Below are 22,623 nucleotides of genomic sequence, written 5' to 3'. Positions count from 1 at the left end.
TTATTGGGCGAGACCCTCCTGTAAGTGAAATGATAACGCCGAGCATTTTGCAAAGGGTTTGGTCTCCTACCTTGTTGGAACCTTGGTGGTCCTGGAGGAACTTCCTGATTTGGATCAATGGGAGGCTCAGGAGTCAAAGTGTCAAACTGTTCTCGGCTGATCATATTGACTTTCTTGAAGTTCTCTACTTCTTGCTGCATTTGGGGGAAGAAGGAATCACAGAGAAATGAAACACATATCTGGAGGTGATAGGATACATAATAATAAATAAAATAAAATAAAATATAGCTTATTATTCCTTGTTTCATGTTTTTCCCTCCCCACCCACCACCCCAGGAAATGGCAAATCACAGGCTACATGTGTTAAAGAACAATGCACCAGTTTCAAGTGTGACAAAATCTACAAGTGAGTCCACTAGATGGTTGCAACTTTTAAAAAAAATCTGGTGAAACAGCCACCCACATCACACAAAACTTCTTCTGAGGCAAAGCTTTCTTCATCAGGAGACAAAGCTTTCATTAACAATCCCTGTCATGGAGACAACCAGTCGATCAGCTGAGACCCAACAATAAAAACAGGGTGCAGATTAGAAATAATTATACGTGGAACTCAAGACATACTAGAGGCCACTGTATATTGAGTTGACTTAAGAATATATAGAGAATATACAGACAACAACCGTTTTGTGCAGAAGTTGCATTTCTGCCCTGCGCACATCTGTGGAGCACATGCAAGTCTGCTCTGTTATGCGCCACCACTTTTTGAGACCACTTCCGAGTTGCAGCAACTTGTGTGGGCTTTGAATGAGCACAAGTCATTGCCTGTAGGAGGATTCATTACAACTCAGAAATACAGACCCCCATGTGCAGAGTTTGGTAAGCATAACCAAGCCAAAATAGGTATGGAGATGGTAGACACATTTTTATTTTCGTAAAAGGAGCGCACAGCCTAGCCCTCCCTCGGGCTGTTATTTCTACTCCTCCTCTTTATTTCCAGCTCACTTCCAGTACCACACCCTACATTTAAAGTACATGGCTTAGCCTAAAGAATTCCGGGAACTATAGTTTACCCCTCCCCCACAGCTCCAATTCCCAGCACCCACAACAAACTGGTTCTCAGGATTCTGCGTGGGAGAAACCATGTGTTTTAAAAGTCTGGTGTGTATACACAGCCAGAGCCAGAACAGGGAAAGTGGGGCAAGAGCAATCAATTATGGGAGTTTGAGCCAGAGGAGGAGAGATGGTTCTGCATATTTCTCTCCCATGTTTTTCATTTACAAGAAGGCCTTGCACCCACAGGCCAGTGAAGCCTGTAGTTACGGTAACTTGCAATTTCAAATTGCACTTTAGGAAACACCTTCTAGTAATCTGTAAATGCTCCACAAAGCCTCCTTAGGCAGCCATACCTAACATAATTCCTCTCTGTGAAGCAAGAAGCAAAATATATAGTATGCTTGGTCCTGAACATCTTTTTGTAAAGTAAGCCCTCAATTAGGAAATACAGAAGGATTCTCTGATTTGCTGCAGCCAGCACTGAACAGCTGCAGTCCCTTCAGCAGCAACTCTATGTTCCCATCTCAAACATCTGCCACCAGATCATCCAAGACCAGCCTTAATAAGGACTGCATATTTAAGTTGTAGGTCTGTGTTTAGTAGCTGATCTTTGCATGCTCTCAAATGTTGCAAGAGCTCCCTCTGGGAAGCAGCTGAGCAATTACCTCTGGTAGCTATTCATTTCTGAAAATAAGAGGCACCACAATCCGCTGGCTGGTAAGCCTGAAAACCCTTCTTCCTTACCCGGATTACTCAGTGGAAAAGTTAATAGCATTTGGCATGTGCTCAGAGGCACTGTTTCACTGAGTGAATACAGATTCCAGAGCTAGAACGAGCAGGGTTCAAATAAAGTCTTAACAAACAAGTGGCATAAAACTGCAAGGGGTTAAGGAGACAAAGTCCTTATCCAGTATGTGCCTATGGACTACACTCATAGAATTTTGCACCTAAAAAGTCAGCTTTGCCAAAATTCACCATCCCAAGCAAGAGAAGACGAGACAACAGCACAACAGAAAGTCTTAAAAGCAATTGCTCCAGAGAGGAAGACAAGACAGCACATGAAAGCATTTGAGGCATAATAGGTTGCAAGCACAATGGCAGCATAAAAGCTGAAAATTAAGGGCCAGTTTAAACAATACATCAGAAATGTTTGGGAGGGGAGAATATTACCTGTTTGGTACTACACATACTCAGAAGTATATAAACAGAGTATGCCAAAACATGTTAGTTTGTCAGGGACCAGAAAGCCTGCAATGCAAGCATGATAACATGGCATGCACAAGTACTGTCAATTCAGATTCTAAACAACACATTGTCAAAACTGCACATGTATTATTTTTCAGCAAGTCCAGAATCATCTTTAAAACTAGGCCTAAGTAACAAAAAAGCAAGGCATGGGTGTGATGCAAGGTGGAAGGAAACAATTACGTAGTGAGAAGACTTCTTACAAATAGGTGTGGTACTTATTGTTTGGAATCCATAACCAGGGTTATCATATATTATACATATATTGAAAAAGATACAATAAAAGAAACTGAACAATACTTTCATACTCAAGATACAAGCATATAGGAACATAGTTAATGACTGCTGGTTCCAATTCTACTTTCATCAGTCACTTCCACACAAAGGAAGCAGAAAAAGGTAGCAGAGACAACTTGCATGTTAGTCACGTTCCAAGGGCAAACAGATGCTTGTCAGATCCACTGCTTGCAATGCTCCCAACTCAGTTACATATAGGTGGGTTGGCAAGTGATTTAATACTTTTTGCGCAAGGCAAAAGTAATATCTCATAAATTGTGAAAATTAAACCACCATTGAACTAAAAATATGATCAAGACACAGTACACACAACTCCTTTTCCTGCTCTCAGAACACAACCATTTTTTTTTGCGCTAAGGTGGTGCACCCCTGGTTCTCACCTTTATCTGAGAGTACTCTGGCTCAAACTGCTCTGTCCACAGGTCCTGCTCATAGTAGTACAGCCCATCATTGATCACCTTAGCCAACTCTGAGCTCATCTTCGCCCTGGATGTGTGGTTGCCCGTTCTATCTCCCCCTGGATGCCGGCGCAGATAAGGGGGTGTCTGTGTTACAATCAAAATCTTATTCACGTCTCTGTCATCAATTTCGTAGTCTGAATCCTCATCTGACCAATCTGTAAAGGTGTTTTTTCGGCCATCCATCTGTTCCATCTCCTCATCAAACATGAAGTCCAGCTCCTCAGGCTCATCCTGATCTTTCTGCTTCACTGGCGTTTTGGATTCTTCTGGTTTCTGGTTTCAAAATAGATAATGCTGTTAAGACAGAAGCTGCTGGGACACTGATCACAGAAGACTTATCTAGGGGATCCTATGCAGCAAAACAAGACAGGCAAAGGTTCAACCTCAAAACAAAGGTCACCGCCTAACAAACCAAACACACCCTAGTCACATAAAGCCCAGCCCACCAGATGACCATCTTCCACCCATCATGATCCTCCAGGCACAGCAACCCTTCCATAGATGCTCATCCTTCAAGCATAGCAAACCAGCCTTGGGGCCTTAAAAGTAGAACCCTGGACAGCTATAACTCCAAGAGACGTGAACCAGCATCTAAACCTCACAAAATTCAATAGTACAAATTACAGAAAAAGGATAGATGGAATTATGATGTAGTTTGTGTGAAGGAATAACTCTTTTGGGAAAGAGCAGAAACACCATCTCCCTTGGCACAACTAAGGGGAGAAAGTGCCACATAAACGCTCTAGAACAGGGCCGGCAACTATGGCCCACCAGGCTCGTAAATCCAGCTTGCAGACCCTGCCGCCCGCTCAGTCAGTCCCCGCACTGAGCTAAACCGGTGTGGCATTTCCTTGAAAAGAAGCCGCGGACGCCTCTGGGCGGGCAGTGACGCTGGCGCGGCTTCAGATTGGAAGTTCCTGCAGCCAATCCGAAGCCTCGCCACGCACACACTGAGGTAAATCTGGCGCGGCCATGGATGGAGAGGCCGGCGGGCGGGCGGCAGGTCTGAGCCGTGCCATGGGCATTGTGACGGGCGCATCGTGGGGCTTCAGCTGGAGCTTGGCACGCATGCTGGCCCTGTGCCTGGCTCAGCGCTGCTGCTGGTGGCATGCTCCGCAGCCGAGCTGGAGGATGAGCTGCACACTGCCTGCCTGGCGCTCTGCATGCGCTGCCTGCCCACAGACCTGGCCTCGGACGATGGGCCATAGCATGTGGTGCATACGGCCTGGGAGCTCCACAGGGACAGGCTGATGGAACAGCTGCTGCTTGTCAACAATGCCGGTGACGTGCTCCTGAGCACATGCAGTGTGTGTTCCTCCTCCAGGTCCAGAGGCAGCTGCAGGACCGGCTTGCAGGGTATTTCTATTTTTCAAATATAGTCCGGCCCCCCACAAGGTCTGAGGGACAGTGGAGTGGCCCCCTGATGAAGAGGTTTGCTGACCCCTGTTCTAGAACCTCCTATGTCTTCTGCCCAGCATTAAATGTGTCCATTTGTAGGACTGACATACATGAGGATGTCAGCTAATGCAATTCACCAACTACCTTGGGTCTGATTGGAGAAGGCCTAGGCCTCTTCTTCACTTCAATCCATGCTTCAGAGTCCAAGTCTGGCAGGCTGGCAGAAAGGCCTTTGGGCATTGTCTTCAGATTACTAACTTCCTCTGTCTTCGTTGGCACAGGACTAGCAGAGCGGGGAGACCCAGGAGCAGATTCTGTAACATGGTATTTTAGTAAAAGATAAATATCTGTACATGCAGGCAACAGCCCTTTACAAAACACCCACAAGGATAAGCCCGGTGCTGTGAATAGCATGTGCTTTGCAACTGAGTGCGGGTGGCAACTTTCACCTCCCTTTACAGAGCTATCATGAACATCTGAGATGAGTGGAAGAGCTTTGGCTATTTACATATTTTCTACTTAATTTGTATTAAGCACTCATGAAAAATTGTTGGTTCTATTATATGATCCTTAGAATTTTTGCCTGAGCCTTACATAGCCCTGGCTAATTATGATATTCAGTGGCTTTCCTTTCACCAGCTGAGACTCTCATTTCTCTACAGGGAAGAATGCTAGAAATATATAAAATGTTTTCACCACCTGCCTGAAGCACAACACAGAAGGGGCCAGTCTAACCATCCTTGGGAAGGAGTTAAAAAATGAGAGCGCTATAACAACAACAAATGCTTGTATCTCCACCTAGCGCACCTGCCTTGGTGGTGTAATACATGGAAGAGCTATGCTAAAGATTACTGTAACTGATGGGCAGGTTCATACAGAAGCTGTTGAAATATCCTGGCCCCAAGTCACTTAAGGTGTTACAGTTATTAGCCAGCACCTTTATCTGGACCTAGAAATCAACTGAAAGGAAGTGCAATTTTAATGGTCAGAAAAAATGAGCACCAGAAATTAAGTTAGACTAACCAATAACTACCAAGAGTGGTAGTATCCAAGGGGGGCTTTGTCAATAAAAACCTTACAACTGTTTCCTTTAATGGAGTTAGAAAGCAGCTCTCATCCAGAGAAGCATTAACAGTCTCTGCAATCCAAACAGCCAGCCCTCCTCTAGCACTTTTACTCAGTGAATATGTATATGGATTTAAAACGCAAATGGTTGGTCTCAATCTTCAAAGCAATTTGTCCACATCCTCAAGCTCAATATTTAAGTCACTAAAATAGCAGACATCTTAGATCAGGTGTTCTTAACCTGTGGAGGTCCATGGAACCCCTAGGTGGTCGATGGAGGGCTTCAGGGGGTGAACCAGTAACACACAAAAATTCCAATGCAAAAAATAAATTGTTTTGTGTGTATGTGTATTTTTCTGGGGAGGTGTTCCATAGTTTTCATTAGATTCCCACAGGGGTACATAACCCCAGAAAGGTTGGGAACTGCTGAGCTATAGATTCAGCTCAGATATAAGCAATTTTATTGGCAAATTATTTTGTCAACTGGCCACAGCGAGCTGCCTAAGGTCCCTCCTCTTTACCTTGGGGACTAGTATTTAATATTCCCTTCACTATTTAAAACAGCTTTGCTGGCCAATACTGTGCTCATCAGGCATACACCAAGAACAAAACAGAACACAATGCCTGCTCAGCAACACACAACACACTCAACTTGAGTGTGAGGCATAGGGCTGTACCTTTCAAGATCTTGATCAATTATATTTCCAAGAAGCTCTCAAAGCCAGCACAAAGGGAATCAGACATTATATTTCTTAGAAGAATCTGTCTCCTAATGGATTGAGATCACCCATTATCTACATGACTGGATAGCAATACAGTCGTACCTTGGAAGTCAAACAGAATCAGTTCCGGAAGTCCGTTCGGCTTCCAAAGTGCGGCTTCTGATTGGCTGCAGCCAATCAGAAGCCCCATCGGATGTTCGGCTTCCAAAAGAACTTTCGAAAACCGGAACAGTCACTTCCGGGTTTCAGTCGTTCAGGAGCCAAAACATTTGAGAACTAAAAAACAGGATGTACACATTACATGTTCAAGAAACTCTTGATAGAACAGTGCAGTCAACTTTGTGTGCACGTGTTAGTTAAGTAAAGCTGAAGTTTTGCTAACCATTATACAAGCTACATAATGGTGCCCTGGTCTCAAATTCATCACCACCAACACAAATAAAACTGCTGGGATAGAGTTTCTAAAACACTATCAACAGACCTGTTTCCTTTTGGAAGCTTTGCCTGGGCACAAACTCTGGGCAGTTGATGAGCTGAGAGAAGTCAGTCTGTGCATAGTCTGTCATGGGAGGGCCAGGTAAAGGCCATTTTTCTGGTTCTTCCTTTCTCCGGATTTTCTGATCCACAATCTCTACCACTTTGCTGTCTTTCAATGCCTGAAAAACAATCGCTGTCAGCATTAATACTAAAGTAAGATACCCTTCTCCCTTCTCTTCCTCCCACATACCCTCTCCCTACTCCCCACAGCATATAAAGGTTCACCTTCCTTTTTCTCCAGACCATTGTTTGTTTACAAAAAAAGTTCTCTAACACCCTTGATTGTGCAGACAGAGAAATCCCAGCAGAAGTATGCAAATAATATCAATGCAGAACAGAGCTGCAAGCCCTGTTTTACAGCTATTTAAAGCCTCAGTCTTCAAAATGCAACTGCATCCTGAAAACTGCAAGCATGCAGTTGGCAGAATGCATGAACTACCTTTTGCATAACTGCAAAGAACACAAGTCTGCTTAGACATTTGCCACTCTGCTCTGATCATCTTGCTCTGAGGTATATCAGGACATGCCCAAGGGTCTGAAAAGCGCATTTCAGTCTTGACTGCCCAGCACTCCACTACAAGTAGCCCAAATAAGAAACACAAGGTAATTTTTTACCTTAATTATGAGGCCAACATCTGTAGTCAAGGCCTGCACCCGATGGAAACTGGCAATCAGAGTGATGGGAAGAAAGCCTTCTGTATCCATTTTCCGTCTCAGGAAAAAATCTCGTTCCAAGTTGTCAACACTGAAGTAGTACTCTCTGAACACAGCAAATAGTAGCCGATGAAACAAACACACACACATGCACCAAGTAACACTTAACAGAATAAATACCTCTGACCTCCTGAAAATTCCACCCCTCTTTCTGTTTACTAATACTTCACAAAAATAGGTACCGTAATACCAAAGCTTTCTTTCAGCACTAGATGCTATGGGGAAAATTCCAGGACCATAGCTCAAGAAATGTCCACATGAATAAGTATATATATATATTTTACTGTATTTTTAATATTTTTAGGCCCCCTTTCAGGATTATTTTCCCCAGTATGAAATACAATAATTAAAACCATTTGAACAACAAACTGCAACATTTAACAACATAATCTAACACACATTAATACATCTATCATTTTAAAAGATTCTAACAGAATCCTTTAATATCAACAATAAAATATAAAACAAGCAGCAGAAAATCCCCTGAATACTAATAAAAATATTGATTCAACCCTGCAGAATGTATTCAGGTGGGCAGAAGAAAACTCATTTCCTCCTTTCTTCTCTAGTTTCAAATAAAACTAGCCCAAACTAAGCTAATTCTGCATGAGTAAAAGAAGCTGAATGACATTCTAATAAAAAATAACACCTGAAGGACGCAAATCCTGAATTCAGCTGTTCCAGGATTTGGTAAGTAGTCCAACTTGCATGTCATGCTCTAACTAATGGGCTGCCAACTTCTGAAGTCTGTGGGAACCAAACACTTAGGGACATCTCTGTTTAGCTATGCAGTGCCCAGGGAGTCCAGGCTATCCCTTGAAGGGGAAAGCAAGGCTATGAGTTTCCTCAGGGCAGCCAATCTCAATTCTACCAGGTCTCAATGCATGAAAAAGGTGATTCATTCTCTTCCTCTGCACATCAGGACAGAGTGCAGATACTGAAGGTGTAGGGTGCAACTTCCACCAAAAGGCAAGCTTTCCTTTTCTAGGAAGCAGGCACTACTACCACTGATTCAACAGAGGCATTAGCTGGCATCAAGTACAATGATATGTTTCCAAAGAGGCAATTTATGTCAAAGGCTGCTCACTTTTCCTGCTAGAGTCTTAACTGTAAGTGCAGGGCATGGCTACGGAGACTGCCACCGTTGATTCAGGGGCCAGCAAAAATCTTGCATATTTCCAATTGGCCACCCTGTTATAAACAGCAGTGTTTATAGGCTGTGATGATGATACAAGAATCCCCATTCTATCTACTTTTACTTTGTAGAACAGCAAGGATCAGGATGAAGACCATTGTCTTTGCAAGCACAACTCCCAACTTTTAATCTACTACAAAAGGTATAAAACTAGGTACAACTCTTCAAAAGGCAAAAACTGTTTGGTTAGCTACTCCTAAAATCAAAACCGACACTTACATCTGCCTTTTGATGTAGTCCTTGAGCAACTCTTGGTCAACACTGTACAGCTCAGTGCTACTGATGTTGTCAAAATAGTAAGTGATATTACTGGTGTATTTCTGAGTGCGTGAGCCATCAGAGCCATCAAATTTCCGGTAACCGTACTGATAATCAAAGTGAGCTGCAGGGGGAAAGAAGCAAAAGGAAATTTCTTAAGACCTCAACTTTTCAAAGACCACTCTATGCTGTCAATATCCACAGATTAGGAGAACCAGGCTTGCAGCAGCCTAATTTAGGAACTGGAAAAGGCATTGACGTTTTCTTTTGGAAAGACCATTTTAAACAGAATTGCAATGCAAGATCCACAGAAACTGTGCATCTAGCACTGGTCAAGCAAAACAAAGTTGCACTATATAATAGCAGAGGTTCACACTGGCCACTTCTTGAATGACTATTATATTTGTAATACATATTCGAGAATCTACAAAAAGTCTGTTTTCTTAGTGTAGTAGCTTTTTAGTTCAGTTAGCTAGTATGGTTGCATTTCCAGTGGCAATAATTTACACAAAATTTACACAAACATTAACAATGCTCTTTAATGGTACATTTATTTTAGTGCATCTACTCAAACTGTGCTGGGTCACAGTCCAGCCAAAACAATGCAGTTGATCCCTAGCCATTGATATTCCAAGTGGGAAAAGAAATTTGTTGTCTGCCAGCTCTTTATCTATAGCATCAACCACATCCTGTACACAAAGCCACAATTATAAAAAAATATTACGGTCTTATACGTACAGCGAGTACCTCCTCTTCCTCGCCCTCTCCCTCGTCCCCGACCACGGCCTCTGCCCCGGAAGGAACCACGCACAGTTGCTCCCTCACTCTTGACACTAGAGGTTTCATCATGGTCAGGCCAGGTTCGTTCATGTTTGTTATCCAGATGCCAACCTGAAAGAGAATATTAGAGATGAGCATACCCCTAAGAGCTGTGAAATGCTTGGGAGATGCTGGTTGAATCATGGAGGGCTGCAGGTTTCTATCTCCCTCATACACGTTATGCAGACAATGACAGAAAAACAAACCAGTTCCTTGAATGAAGTACGTAAGAATTCAGATGGGATATTATTTTGATTTTTTAAAAAGAGTCAACACCACCACCACTCAAAAGTATCAGTAGCATGCACTCATCTACTTTGTAAGGGAACTCCCAGTCAAACTGCTAAGCCTTTGAGGCTATGCTGCAGCCCACATGGAAATTAGAAGCCTACCCTATGAAAGAGCTGAAGGAACATGACAGCCTGAGCATTACAAAAAATATAATTAAAAAATACATTACCAAAAATACCTTTTGAGTCACTTCGGTTGTTGGAAGGGTGCCGGTGCTGCTCATTCTGTCTGTTGTTGCGAGAAGCTGTTTTGTCTCTTGGTACCTCAGACTTCATGTCTATTTGCAGAGGGACCCATTTGTGTCTGCTACCTGCAAGGCATCAAGGACCGGCTGTTACAAATCTTTATAAGTACAAAACATCTCACCCAGGAAGGCACAAGGGGAGAAGGCACATCATTCAGGTCTTCGTAACTGACCTTAGCCAGCAAAAAGTGTAAAGAACATAATAAAAGTTCTGCCGGATCGTACCTTGGACATACCAAACGTCAGCCTTTACCAATGTTGTGCCCTTCAGAAGTTTGAAACCACAACTCCCATCGGTCCCAGTTAGCACAGCTGGGCCTGATAAGAGTTGTAATCCAAAGCATCTGGAGGGCATCAGCTTGATGAAGTCCCTGAGATCCCAGACCACTGTGCTTCAGCACTTTCAAATAAGTTTCTTCTCACCCTTCTTCTTCTGAGCTGATTTCTGGTTGTCATCATCTCCATTCTTCTCCTCCCCCGATTCATCTGACCGGGCTTTCATGTTCTCTTTACCATCGCTCCCTTCCCCTTTCTCCTGCTCCTTCATGTTTTTCTTAATAGGAACCTTCCGGAGAGATTGAGGCTTGTGTGGCAGCTGCTGAAAATGACAATCAGACATGCAAGCTGGGAATCAAAATGGCGGTTGTGCAAAGGCGGATCACAACTGACACAGCAAGCTCATTTAGCTTCCTGATGTGCTCACAATCACACTTGCATTCACAGTCACTCTTATGAGCCCACCTGAAGAGTCTAGAAACCAAGAACAATTGGTTACCCTCAAGAGAGAGCTCCAATTCATGAGCAATAACTTCTTGATAAAGCACGACTTCAAGCCGAAGTAGTTATTGCATAGTTATATAGGAGCAGCATGTTCCGAAGTTAAGAAGGTTACAAGAGCAAGACTTTAGTCAAATTAGAAGGCAAGTGAGTACTTCAGGCACATGCACTGCAGAATGAGTCCCAATGATTTCTGAATGATACAGAAACCAGACATGGTAAGTTTGGTGAATGAAGACAGGGCAGGACACCAGACCCAGAGAAGGGGCTGGCTGACAAGAGATAATGATGCTGGAAAGCTACTGCCAAAGGGGAGGGAAGCCCAAAAATAGAAGTATGCTTTAAGCACTTCTGCATCTGCGCTGTGTCCCTCTTTGAGTGCTTATCCCACCCACCATAAAGCAGCAGACAAGGCACTGGCTCCAGAAGCCTGGCTTGGTGCTAAACAGCCCACCTGCTTCATCCCCTCGTAAGAACAATCCCAGGTTTGCCTGAAGGCTTGGTAAATTTACCTTCTCCGTTGTGGCCAGATTTTAGAATGGGCTCCAAGCTGATGTCCCAGAATAGCACCGCTGAGCTAGGGAGCATAGTGGGCAGGGAAACCCTAAAAGGAAATCATCTGCCTGGGATCTGTAATGAGCTATTCCTGGCTTTCTCCTAAGCAGAGATTTAGCACCCCCAAAAAGTGTTGCTCAAACTGAACTCTCAGCAATATGGGGGGAAACAACAGACTCTGTGCCGCAGCATGAATTATCATGTTTCCACACTTCTTCACCTCTTCAAACATTCACCCATGCATACATCTTTAGGCATATTTGACCAAATACGCTCATGGTAGGGGAATATCACTTTAATTTATGACATGTTGGTACACCACATGAAAGTAACAGTAAGAATGTACAGGTAAAATCGAACAAAAACACATTTTTGCATATGTGTGCGCGTGCGGGTTTTTTTTTTGGGGGGGGGGTAAAAGTAAGTATATTCTTGCCTTCCTTTAATCTTTAAAAATATAGCACTTTTTTCTTTTAAAGGAGATGAACTTGAATATTTTTAGTAAGTATACTGGGGGTTGCTCAAATAGCTCAATGCTGTAGGGTTTGCAACAAGAAGGAAGCACTCAGCAGGAGGAGCGCAACAAAGAAGGGGATGGAATGTGACTCCTAGAAAATCGTAGCTTACCTGATAGGTAAACTAATTGTTCTTTCTTTCTGAACTTTATCAGTGGCGGGTCAGTTTGTGCTCATGCATACAATAGGAAGAATTGGAATTTATACCACAATTTGCACCCTATTTGCTTCCTGGTGCTTCCACTGTGTTTTTAAACAAATTGTCAGGAATATTTACAGTGGTACCTTGGGTTAAGTACTTAATTCGTTCCGGGGGTCCGTTCTTAACCTGAAACTGTTCTTAACCTGAAGCACCACTTTAGCTAATGGGGCCTCCTGCTGCCGCTGGAGCCCGATTTCTGTTCTCATCCTGAAGCAAAGTTCTTAACCTGAAGCTGAATCTCTGGGTTAGCAGAGTCTGTAACCTGAAGCGTATGTAACCCGAGGTACCACTGTATATGCCATCCAATAACCAAGTTATATGGGCAGCTTATGCAGCACCAAACTAAAAGAGAAAAAGCAGAAAATTGGTCCACCTGCAAAATCAAACTGAAAATCACTTTCAAGGACTAAGAAGAACTAGATAAATAAATGCTGTGGAGAGAATGGGAATTCCCTGGAAAAAGAAAACACACCCTTTAATCTTTGTCATTTTATACAAAGCACCATGTTGCAATTCTGCTATCACAACATCAGCCAAAGGAAAGTTGGCTTTCTCCACTTAACAGAAGTAGAGACAGTGGTAAATTCCCAGCAATTGAGAATCTGGCATTGAAAAGTGACACTTTGCCCACTGAACAAAGGGTTATTCTTTAACTTGCTTTGTAACTGATTTGCTGTATATATTTTTTTAAAAAAACAACAACCTTCAGTGAGTAGGCTTGAAGACCTTTTGAGGATGGACCAGGAAGAAGACTGAGCAGCAGCTTAATCCAAACAAGATGGAGGTGTTGTGGGTAGGAATCTGGAAGTCTTGAACAGAGGTGTTCAACCTGTCCATGATGAGATTGCACGCCACCTAAAGAATCAAGTTCCCAGTTTGGGGGTACTGCTAGATTCCTTGCTGTTCAGGTCCTGATGGTACTCAGGAATACCTTTTACCAGCTTAGTCCGGTACACCAACTGTTGCCCTATATGGAGAGATCAGACTTCACCTAATTTATCCACCTATGTGATATATGGCCCCTTCATGGATCACTGCCATGGATCACCTTACCAACAAAGGTCTGTATAGTTAAAGCCATGGTCTTCCCAGTAGTGATGTATGGAAGTGAGAGCTGGACTATAAAGAAGGCTGATCGCCAAAGAATTGATGCTTTTGAATTATGGTGCTGGAGGAGACTCTTGAGAGTCCCATGGACTGCAAGAAGATCAAACCTATCCATTCTGAAGGAAAACAGCCCTGAGTGCTCACTGGAAGGACAGATCCTGAAGCTGAGGCTCCAATACTTTGGCCACCTCATGAGAAGAGAAGACTCCCTGGAAAAGACCCTGATGTTGGGAAAGATGGAGGGCACAAGGAGAAGGGGACGACAGAGGACGAGATGGTTGGACAGTGTTCTTGAAGCTACCAACATGAGTCTGACCAAACTGCGGGAGGCAGTGGAAGACAGGAGTGCCTGGCGTGCTCTGGTCCATGGGGTCACGAAGAGTCGGACATGACTAAACGACTAAACAACAACAAATGATATATGGATTGGACTACTGTAATGTGTCCTACATACAGAACTGTCTTTGAAGACAGCACAGGTGCTTCAACTAGTATGGGATGTGGTTGTCCAGGGGGTCACAAGATCAGAACCCATTATACCAATTTTGTATTAGATGAACTGGTTACCAGTGCATTTCCAGCCCCAATAAAAAGTGTTAGCCACTACTTTAAAGCCCTGAAACTAAGTAGGCTTAGGTTCAGGTTACATAAACGACTGCCTTTACCTAACAGGGACTGTTGGTTACTGAAATAATTTTGTATGAGTATAAAGCCCGCCTCCAAAATGCCGATTCATTTTAAGCACAGCAATGTAATCTGTTTTATTTACTTCTACCTCTTTCCATCAACTATGGATATTGTATGTTATCTATCTGTGTGTACATTAAACCACCATTTTAATTGAGCTTTCATAATTATGTGATTTATTGCATCCAATAAACACTTTCAAACAGTAAATTGAGGGATCACCGATCTTTGGAGGCAATTAAGGTACCATTCCCCCCCCCCCAACCCCCCATTTTTCTCGATTTTCGTTACTGGGTGTAAGGGGACATAGTTCTTACCACCCTGTTACTTCCCTTTCAACACACACACACACAATAATCTGCAGGGATTTCTTACTCTATATATACTTCTCAGCTTTTATTTAACTGGTAGGATTTAAGGAACACTAAATAGGCACTGCATTTATAGAAGGGTGCAAATGTTAATCCTGATGCACTGCAGAAATTTAAGCCTAAAGTTATTCTGGGTTGTATCCCACTTAGTCACTGCAACACAACTTCCCCTCTTCTCTCCTCCCCCTGCATCATCCCCAAATCTGCTCTAGAGGGATGAGGGAACCGCCAAGAGTAGTTTTTGGGCTGTGGGAACACACAGAGAATAGGAGGTTCCACTGTGCAAGAAGTTGTTCTGCTCACACAATCACTTAGTTGAATATAACTCTGACTCTAAAAACCTTTTTAAAAAACCTTACTTCTAAACTAGACAAACTTTCACAGTGGTGCCTAGGCATAAGAAAGATATATATCAAGGCTGCAATTCAACACAGTTACCTAGAGTAGGTCTCATTTACCGTATTTTTCGCCCTATAGGACACACTTTTTCCCCTCCAAAAATGAAGGGGAAATGTGTGTGCGTCCTATGGGGCGAATGCAGGCTTTCGCTGAAGCCTGGAGAGCGAGAGGGGTTGGTGCGCACCAACCCCTCTCACTCTCCAGGTTTCAGAAAGCTCTGCGCAACCCCAGGGAGCCCGGCGAGACTTCGCGCCAGGTTCCCGAGGGTTGCGCAGAGCTGCCTGCAGCACAAAGCCTGGGGCGCACTGAAGAGCGTGCCCGGGCTTCGTGCAGCTCTCCGCAAGCCTGGGGAGACTGGCGCGGCTCCCTAGGCTTGCAGATAGCAAGCTGTTCTGGGGGCTGGGGTCGGGGGGAGAATATATTTTTTTAAATTCCCCCCCCCAAAAAAAACTGGGTGCGTCCTATGGGGCGGTGCGCCCTATGGGGCGAAAAATACGGTAACTTAATGGGACTTCCTGCTCGGTAGACATGAATAGGATTGTAGTGCTACCATCATAGCTTCACTACAAGGAATTTCCCAAAGGCCCATGGAATCGTTTGCTTTTGCACAGAACACTATTTGTTCAGGAACCCTAGTCATCCGCAATCATGCCAAAGAACAGAAGCACCTTCCTTCTCAAGTCAGAATGGGTGTTTTACCTGGACACTCTTGTGAGCTATTTCTCCTGGCGTTGGCCAGTTTGTGGCATCCCCAAAGTCACCAACCTAGTAAAACAAGCAGAGATATCAAATCAACAGAGTATCATATAACAAGGAGTTCCTCTTTGTAAAACTGCAGTATTTCTCCAGCAGGAGAACTTTTCACCTCCTTTAAAAATCCATATTAAGCACCTACTATTTCCGTCCTTTTTCATGGTGAACTACATTTCAGAGGCCATGACAGAGTACAGTAAATGGGCAGCGCCTAATCTTACATTCTCTAGAGAAGGGGTAGCTAGCATGATGCTCTTGAGGCATTGTTGGACTACAACTCCCCCCATCCCTGACCATTGGCTATGTTGGCTGGGCTGTTGAAAGCTGCAATCCAACTTTGGAAGGCAACCCATTCTCTAGAGGCCCATTAATCTTTGACTTTGTTACCCTGTGACACCAATTGCCAGAGAGAGTAATTCTTAAGACTATTTATATCAAGAATTTTGTGCAATACAAATGTACACAAGCATTTAGAAATTAAAACTGCGTAAAACACTTTTAAAAAAGAGCAGGTGTGTCTGCTGCAGCACTGCTGGGTACATTTAATCTGCCTTCTTTAAATTCTTGTTCTCTTGTCATCTGAACTGTTCCTGACACATTTCAATGCTGCAGTTTCCACAGTCTTGTGTTCCTCCTTAAAATGCAATGGAAGGAGGGGCTTCAATTCAGTTTCAGCAATTAAGGCATGACTAAATGTTGTCATTGCAAACACAGTGCCACCTAGTGAACATTGATTACACTAGCAACACAGGTGCTACGAAAGGTTGGGACGATAATTAATTCTGGGGGTGTGGCTAGCCATTCACATAAAACACCTATTTTGAAACAACTGCAATGGTTGCCGATTATCTTCTGGGCCCAATTTAAGGTGCGAATGGCAAGATTCAAAGTTCTAAATGACTTGGACTCAAATATCTGAAAATACACTTCATCTCATACCAACTGGCCTGGTCTTTAAAATCTTCTGGGGAAACCCTTTTGGGAGCTCCCACACCTAATGAGGTCTATGGTAACCAACATCTATGGAATTACATCCCCTCTGAGATGTGTCTCACCTCAACACAGTTTTCTTTTAAATGGCAACTGAAGATGCACCTTTTCATCCTGGCCTTTCAGGAGAGATGAGGTGCATTGGGTATTGCTAGCACTTCATTTTTCTGTTGCTGCTGCTTAGTGGCTTTATTGCTCTGTGACTGTAGTCTAGATTATATGGTTGTTGCTGTATTTTATGTTAATTTTGGTTTTCAAGTGCATTTTTCACACCTTTAAAACTCAGTAGAGGGCATATTTTTAAATGTTGCAAATAAACAAAAAACAAAATTAAATAAATAAACAGAAATAGTGATATTTGGGGTTTAAATGACAAGAATCTCATACATACAATAAGGAGAAATCTCAAAGGCCAATCCTAATCGATTTGGCCCACATTTCTTGCCTTGTAAGGATACTTCAACTGGGGCCTAAAAGCAGTTTCACATATTTTAGAAAGAGCCAAAAGAAGATATGCAAGTGCCTCACACATATTCCTGTGTGTGCATTTCAGCAAATACACACAAGCTCAACAGATGCACATGCAAGGAGCATTTGTATCTTCTCTTGGAATAATTCCAGCTGCCCTGGAATAATTAAGTGGATCTCCAAGTCATTTGTGCATCTGTTTCTCCGCACTGTCTGCAACATGCAACATCACCTTAAGATAAAACTGACTTATACTATAGGCTTGCTTTTAAAAAAAGGTTGACTTTATTCTTCTTATGTGGATGGGGATATGGGATGTGGAAAGAGAAGCAGGTTTGAGCAAGGACAGATGCTGCTTCCCAAGTAAGTATGGGAAGAAGGAATTCAGTAACTAGAAAAAGGAGGAAATAGCAAGCAATGATATCCTTACAAGATAGGGGAAGTTGCACGATATTGTAAAATGGATTAGTCTTACACGGGGAAGATTTTGCTAGCCTTACACATGACACGGCATTTTTTGTTTTGCAAAATTGGCTGCATAAAGTTAACCATCACCAGCTCTTTCCCTTACTGAGCCAAGGTTGCTTGCTGCATTACTGCCATTATGTTTTCAAACAGTAATATTGTTATTCATTAAACATCACAGTCTATGCCTAGGAATACCGGATGGCACATAAATGCTATAATTCAATGAACTTTGCCATGACTGACTGAGCTTAAATTAGCAGAGCCTCTTGATTTGCAAGCACATCTTGAGCTTTGCCCTCTAGCAGAGCCTGTGACTGCAGATCAAATCAATGGCATATCCTGCTTCCAGCTGTTTTCATTTTCTAACCCTTGATATTCCATTGAGATTTCTTCTGATCTAGCCTGAATTATGTCACCTTAAAGACCTCTCTAAAATTTGGAACAGAACCTGCATGTAAGGTGTCAAGTCCCCTTAAAAACTACATATAAAGTAAGCAAAAAGGTTGCAGAGAGGCCAAATGAAGCTGGACAAGAACAACACGAGAGCACACTTTTAGGAAGGAAGGCATTTCATTAATAATGAAACTTTATTGCCTACCACCCATAGCAAACATACAAGGGATACTACTTTTGTTATACTAGCGAAACTATTTTTGTTATTAATTTGTTATCACAAAGAGGGCCCCCTGTAACAAAATGTTGCAGTGGATCTCTGGTGCGTGTGCCTGAGTGGACTATTTAAGTAGTCACACCCCATCTTTTGCTTTAATGGGGAATTGGATAAATTAATGGTGGGATGAAGTTAAACCTTGCTACTAGTATTGTTGGCCTCCAGGGCCAAAGATTGCATTCAGCACCAGGAATGTGCTATTGCCCTCACATCCTGCTTATGGACATACCATAAACATCTAGTTTGCCACTGTGCGGAACAGGATGGGTCTCTGATCTGATTCAACGGGTCTGTTCTTATAATGCAGTCTCTAGTGCCCAGAAAAAAACAGCAGCATAAACCCAAGCCTACTCGGTACAGGTATAGTAGCTAAAACCAGACATGCAACTTCAACAAGCAAACACCAGTTTTTCTGATGTGCAGCATTGCAGACTGAAGCATTTTTACCACAGACTAAAACTGCTCCGTGGGCACCAAGTGTAGCAGAAGGCAACCTATTGTACTGATGGTCAAGGAATAAAAAGCAGAGAAGCCCAGAGGGTTAAAGAAACCAGCCAATGATGGAGGGTGGGAAGGATGTTGGCACATCTTCCCAAAAAGAATTAACAGGAGTTGTTTGTTACCAAACCAGTAACAGGCAAATTGAGTCAAAGCTGAAAACGTATTTGCAAAAGGCTTTCCAGATAAATCTCCTGTCGTAAGACTGAATCATCCATTCACCAGCAGCTGCACACAGATTAAGACATGTACTTGCAGACCACTAAGTGCCACAAGCACAGAACAGGTGCACAAGTACTGATGGTGCACAAGCAAGGAAAGCCTAAGAACAGATACACTTAAAAGGTGCTGATCATGAAAGTTAGAAACAAAAAATAAAGACCCCTAAAGCTGCCTTCAAGTTTTGTCAAGAAACCTCAAGCAAGATAGCTCTGAGAACCACCGTTAACCCACATAATAAAACTGAAACAGTCCCACAAATTCATTCTGATACACAACTGAGTGTCACATTCCACCTCTTCCCACACTTCGTGGAGTATTCACAAATATGAACATTAGTACTTGCCTTGCTTCCTTTACGTTGCCTTGGATTTGCAGCTTTCACCACCTTGGCTGGGGTTGAATGCTCTAGTGAGAGGGAAGAAAAGCCAAAAAATTAATATGCTAAGTTGGTCACTGAAGCGGTTTTTAGTCCCTATTGTATCACTCCATGCAATCACACTTAACATTCATCTACCTTCCAAGGAACAACCAGGTCAGTCTCTAAGAAAATCAAGTCTCTCTTCCATAACTACTGGGAAGATCAGTAGATTGAAACATGATATTCAAATTCAATATGTAGAGCCATGACTCTACTGAGATTTCCCCCCCCCCCTTCTTAATAGATTGCTCTAAGCACTCTGTACCCAGAAAACGCTCAGTGTTCCATCTGAGAGTAAATGGACAGCATTATCTTCAAATGGTTCTCACCCACCCAAAGGCAATACCTATGTTTTCAAGCCTGGCATGAAGAGGAGTTATTACCAGCTAGAACTGGCTCCCAAAGCCAGGCTGTGAACCTGCTGTGTCCATTCACTGCAAAGGAAGGAAAATGCCAACTCTTGGGAGGAAGTAGGAGGTACTGCCTACTACCCAGGAGTAGGCAGTGCTTCCTACCTTCTCTCAATTCTTTCTTCAGAGGAGCCTGCCCCCTAGAGGAGGGTGTGACAGAGCATCCCAGTAGCTGGACAATGCCAAATTGGGAGAATACCTTTCTTTCACTAGTAAAATAATCCATGAGACCAAGAATTTAAATCCCCTAAAGTTGCTGAATACAACAGCAGCAGCAACAAAATGTATCAGAAGCAACTACCTATAAATCAAAATCTCAAAATAAGCAGACTTCCCCACCAAAGCAGGGCAAAAGTTAGCTGCTTAGAAGCCAGAAAACAGCAAGTTGCAGAGTACTCTCCCAAACTCTCCTGCCAGCTTCTATTACATTCCCTTACTATTACAAATAGGTAGCTGTGTTGGTCTGCCATAGTCAAAATAAAAAAATTCCTCCCAGTAGCACCTTAAAGACCAACTAAGTTAATCTAACTTAGTTGGTCTTTAAGGTGCTACTGGAAGGATTTTTTTTATTCCCTTACTATGGTTTTCCCAGTATTTGGGTTGTGTATGGGTCTTCAGAAATACATCCTTATACAGGGAGCATACAGTTTTGTTTTGTTCATCCAACAGGGGGGGGGGGAGAGAAGGTTGGTAAGAAGCTTACTGTGGCCCAACACTTTTTTGTGGATCAGCAACCAATGCTGAGAAAGATTTTAGGCACAATGATACCAGAGTCTCTCCTGAACTTAGATAGAAGCACAAAATCACCATTGCAAATCACCATTGCTGTAAGAATCCTAGTATGCAACATGTGCTAATGAAGGGATAGTGTATAGACTGCCAACATTATCCACAATATGCATCTCATGGACAGAAGGCAATTTTTTTAAGTGAAAAAAGGAACTCACTTCCAGGCTTTCCAAAAGCAGGGTGTCAGCTAAAAGATCTGAATTAGCATAGATACTTAACGCTACTAAAAATTACATTGTTGAGCAGAAATGCTTCTATTATTGTATGCATGAAATGAGACCATAGCTGAGGAACATCACTCCTGTGTTTCTTAGTGATTGGCTATGGCCCTGGAACTGGAAGCAGGGAAGGCAAATTTGAGAAGGGCATGCAAGTGGGGAGGCTGGTACTGGCTTTTTGTTCAGTATCCTGATACCCTTCAAAGCACTCAAATTAAAGCCAGCTCTATTGCTATTCAGCACATCCAACCATAAAGGGGGTATTTTTGCCGGGGTGTCTGTGTAAGGGTGATTAAAATATCCACATAGCAGATTTCAGCAACCCCTACCCCCATGTACACATGGGCTAGTCCCGCCAATTTTAACCTGCAACAAATAAACTAAATCAGAAAAGACCAGTGCATGAAAAATAAATTGCTATTTTGACTTTGTACCATACAAAAGTCTCTGGTTACAGATCAGGAACAGCTATATGCAGTACTGCTGCTGGGAGAATCTAGTGTAGAGGAAGAAAGAATGCTAAAACCCACAGCTGAACAATACCTTCACTGGAGCAATAAAAGTACTGCCCAACTATGGATTTTGGAGGGTTTGTTTCTTACAGACCAACACTGCTACCGTTGCTTATTTTTTCACTGCAGTGTTACTGTTCATTTAAAAGTTGTTTACAACATAGAACTTGACACTCTACTAATTCTCATGGCTTGGTTTTATACAAATTCAGCATATATAGCTTTTCCTTCCACAACATGTTTATGTGGATTTTCATAGGCAGCTAGGAAAGTGCTACTCTACACATGAAGAAACAGTTATACTAATTAAAGTTCATTAACATTTCCACTGTCAATACTGTCTTCCTGCCACGTGCGCCTGTTTCTAAACTATGTGAGTATCTCTGAGGATTAAAGTGCAGAACAAATCAATCCACCTCATGGATTACAGAAAAGGAGTTCATGATTGAAGGAAAATCTGCTTTCTGATCCCGAAGAACTCAGAACCCCGAGAGCTAACAAAGGAGCAACCCCCAATTAACATACTACAAAGTGACCTACAGGAACAGCTAATTTCCCTTAACAATGAAAAGGCTAACAGTCCCTGTTCAAAACAAGAGAAAAAACAGAAGGCACTCAGAACCAGCCACAGCCATTTGGCCAAACTATTTCACAAAAATGGAACGGGACACTGCCACACGAGACTCTGGATGGTCCTAAATCAGGGGTCTGCAACCTTTAAGACAAAAAGAGCCACTTGGACCCATTTCCGAAGGAAAAGAAAACTGGGAGCCGCAAAACCATTGCGACATTTAAAACAAATATATCTCCAGAGCCGCGATCTGACAGCGGGTGGGAAGGTGACGTCGGGACAATGCGTGACTAACGCATGCACCGCCCCCATGCGACGTCACAGCCAGTACAGCGCCCGCCACAGTGGGGAGTGTCGGGGCACACAATGCGCCTCCTCCTCTTGCTAGTATCCGCCCCGGAGCCGCGGCAAAGGTGTAAAAGAGCCACATGCGGCTCCGGAGCCGCAGGTTGCAGACCCCTGTCCTAAATGATATAGTAACTTGCAGGGAGTTATTCACAACAAGCTGAGGCAGCAAAAATTCAGACTTTGCTTGGTGGATAGAAAAACGTTCCAATGGTTGGTTTCCAAGGGTGGCCACTTCCAACAACCACTGCTGAGGATCACTTTCTAGGAAGCGTTAAAAAAATATGGGCAAGTTTTCCTAGTCTGTCAAGAACAATGTAGCACTTCTTCCCAAAAGCAGACTGAGCTTATGGGGCAATGACAGGAGCAATCAGCCATT

At 43.0% G+C, this 22,623-nt stretch overlaps 1 protein-coding gene across 4 annotated transcripts in view; it reads right to left on the bottom strand.

Annotated features, from left to right (window-relative positions):
- LARP1 (La ribonucleoprotein 1, translational regulator) overlaps positions 1 to 22,623 on the bottom strand; it is a 68,192-nt gene that overhangs the window by 12,865 nt on the left and 32,704 nt on the right. Inside the window, exons 2-12 of one of the 4 annotated variants that reach the window (XM_082211749.1) lie at positions 19,325 to 19,386; positions 15,612 to 15,677; positions 10,723 to 10,897; positions 10,225 to 10,365; positions 9,684 to 9,836; positions 8,907 to 9,069; positions 7,394 to 7,538; positions 6,723 to 6,897; positions 4,599 to 4,768; positions 2,976 to 3,329; positions 71 to 194 (exon numbers count right to left, since the gene is read on the bottom strand). In XM_082211749.1, coding sequence (XP_082067875.1) covers positions 71 to 194; positions 2,976 to 3,329; positions 4,599 to 4,768; positions 6,723 to 6,897; positions 7,394 to 7,538; positions 8,907 to 9,069; positions 9,684 to 9,836; positions 10,225 to 10,365; positions 10,723 to 10,897; positions 15,612 to 15,677; positions 19,325 to 19,386 — 1,728 coding nt within the window. The remainder of the gene's footprint in view (positions 1 to 70; positions 195 to 2,975; positions 3,330 to 4,598; positions 4,769 to 6,722; positions 6,898 to 7,393; positions 7,539 to 8,906; positions 9,070 to 9,683; positions 9,837 to 10,224; positions 10,366 to 10,722; positions 10,898 to 15,611; positions 15,678 to 19,324; positions 19,387 to 22,623) is intronic. The other 3 variants (XM_082211750.1, XM_082211752.1, XM_082211751.1) reach the window with 3 other exon arrangements.

This window comes from Podarcis vaucheri (genome assembly GCF_965113315.1).
Source record: "Podarcis vaucheri genome assembly, chromosome: 2".
Taxonomy (NCBI): Eukaryota; Metazoa; Chordata; class Lepidosauria; order Squamata; family Lacertidae; genus Podarcis; species Podarcis vaucheri.
The sequence above is the reverse complement of the archived record's forward strand: the minus strand, read 5'-3'. Positions and strand labels throughout refer to the sequence as shown.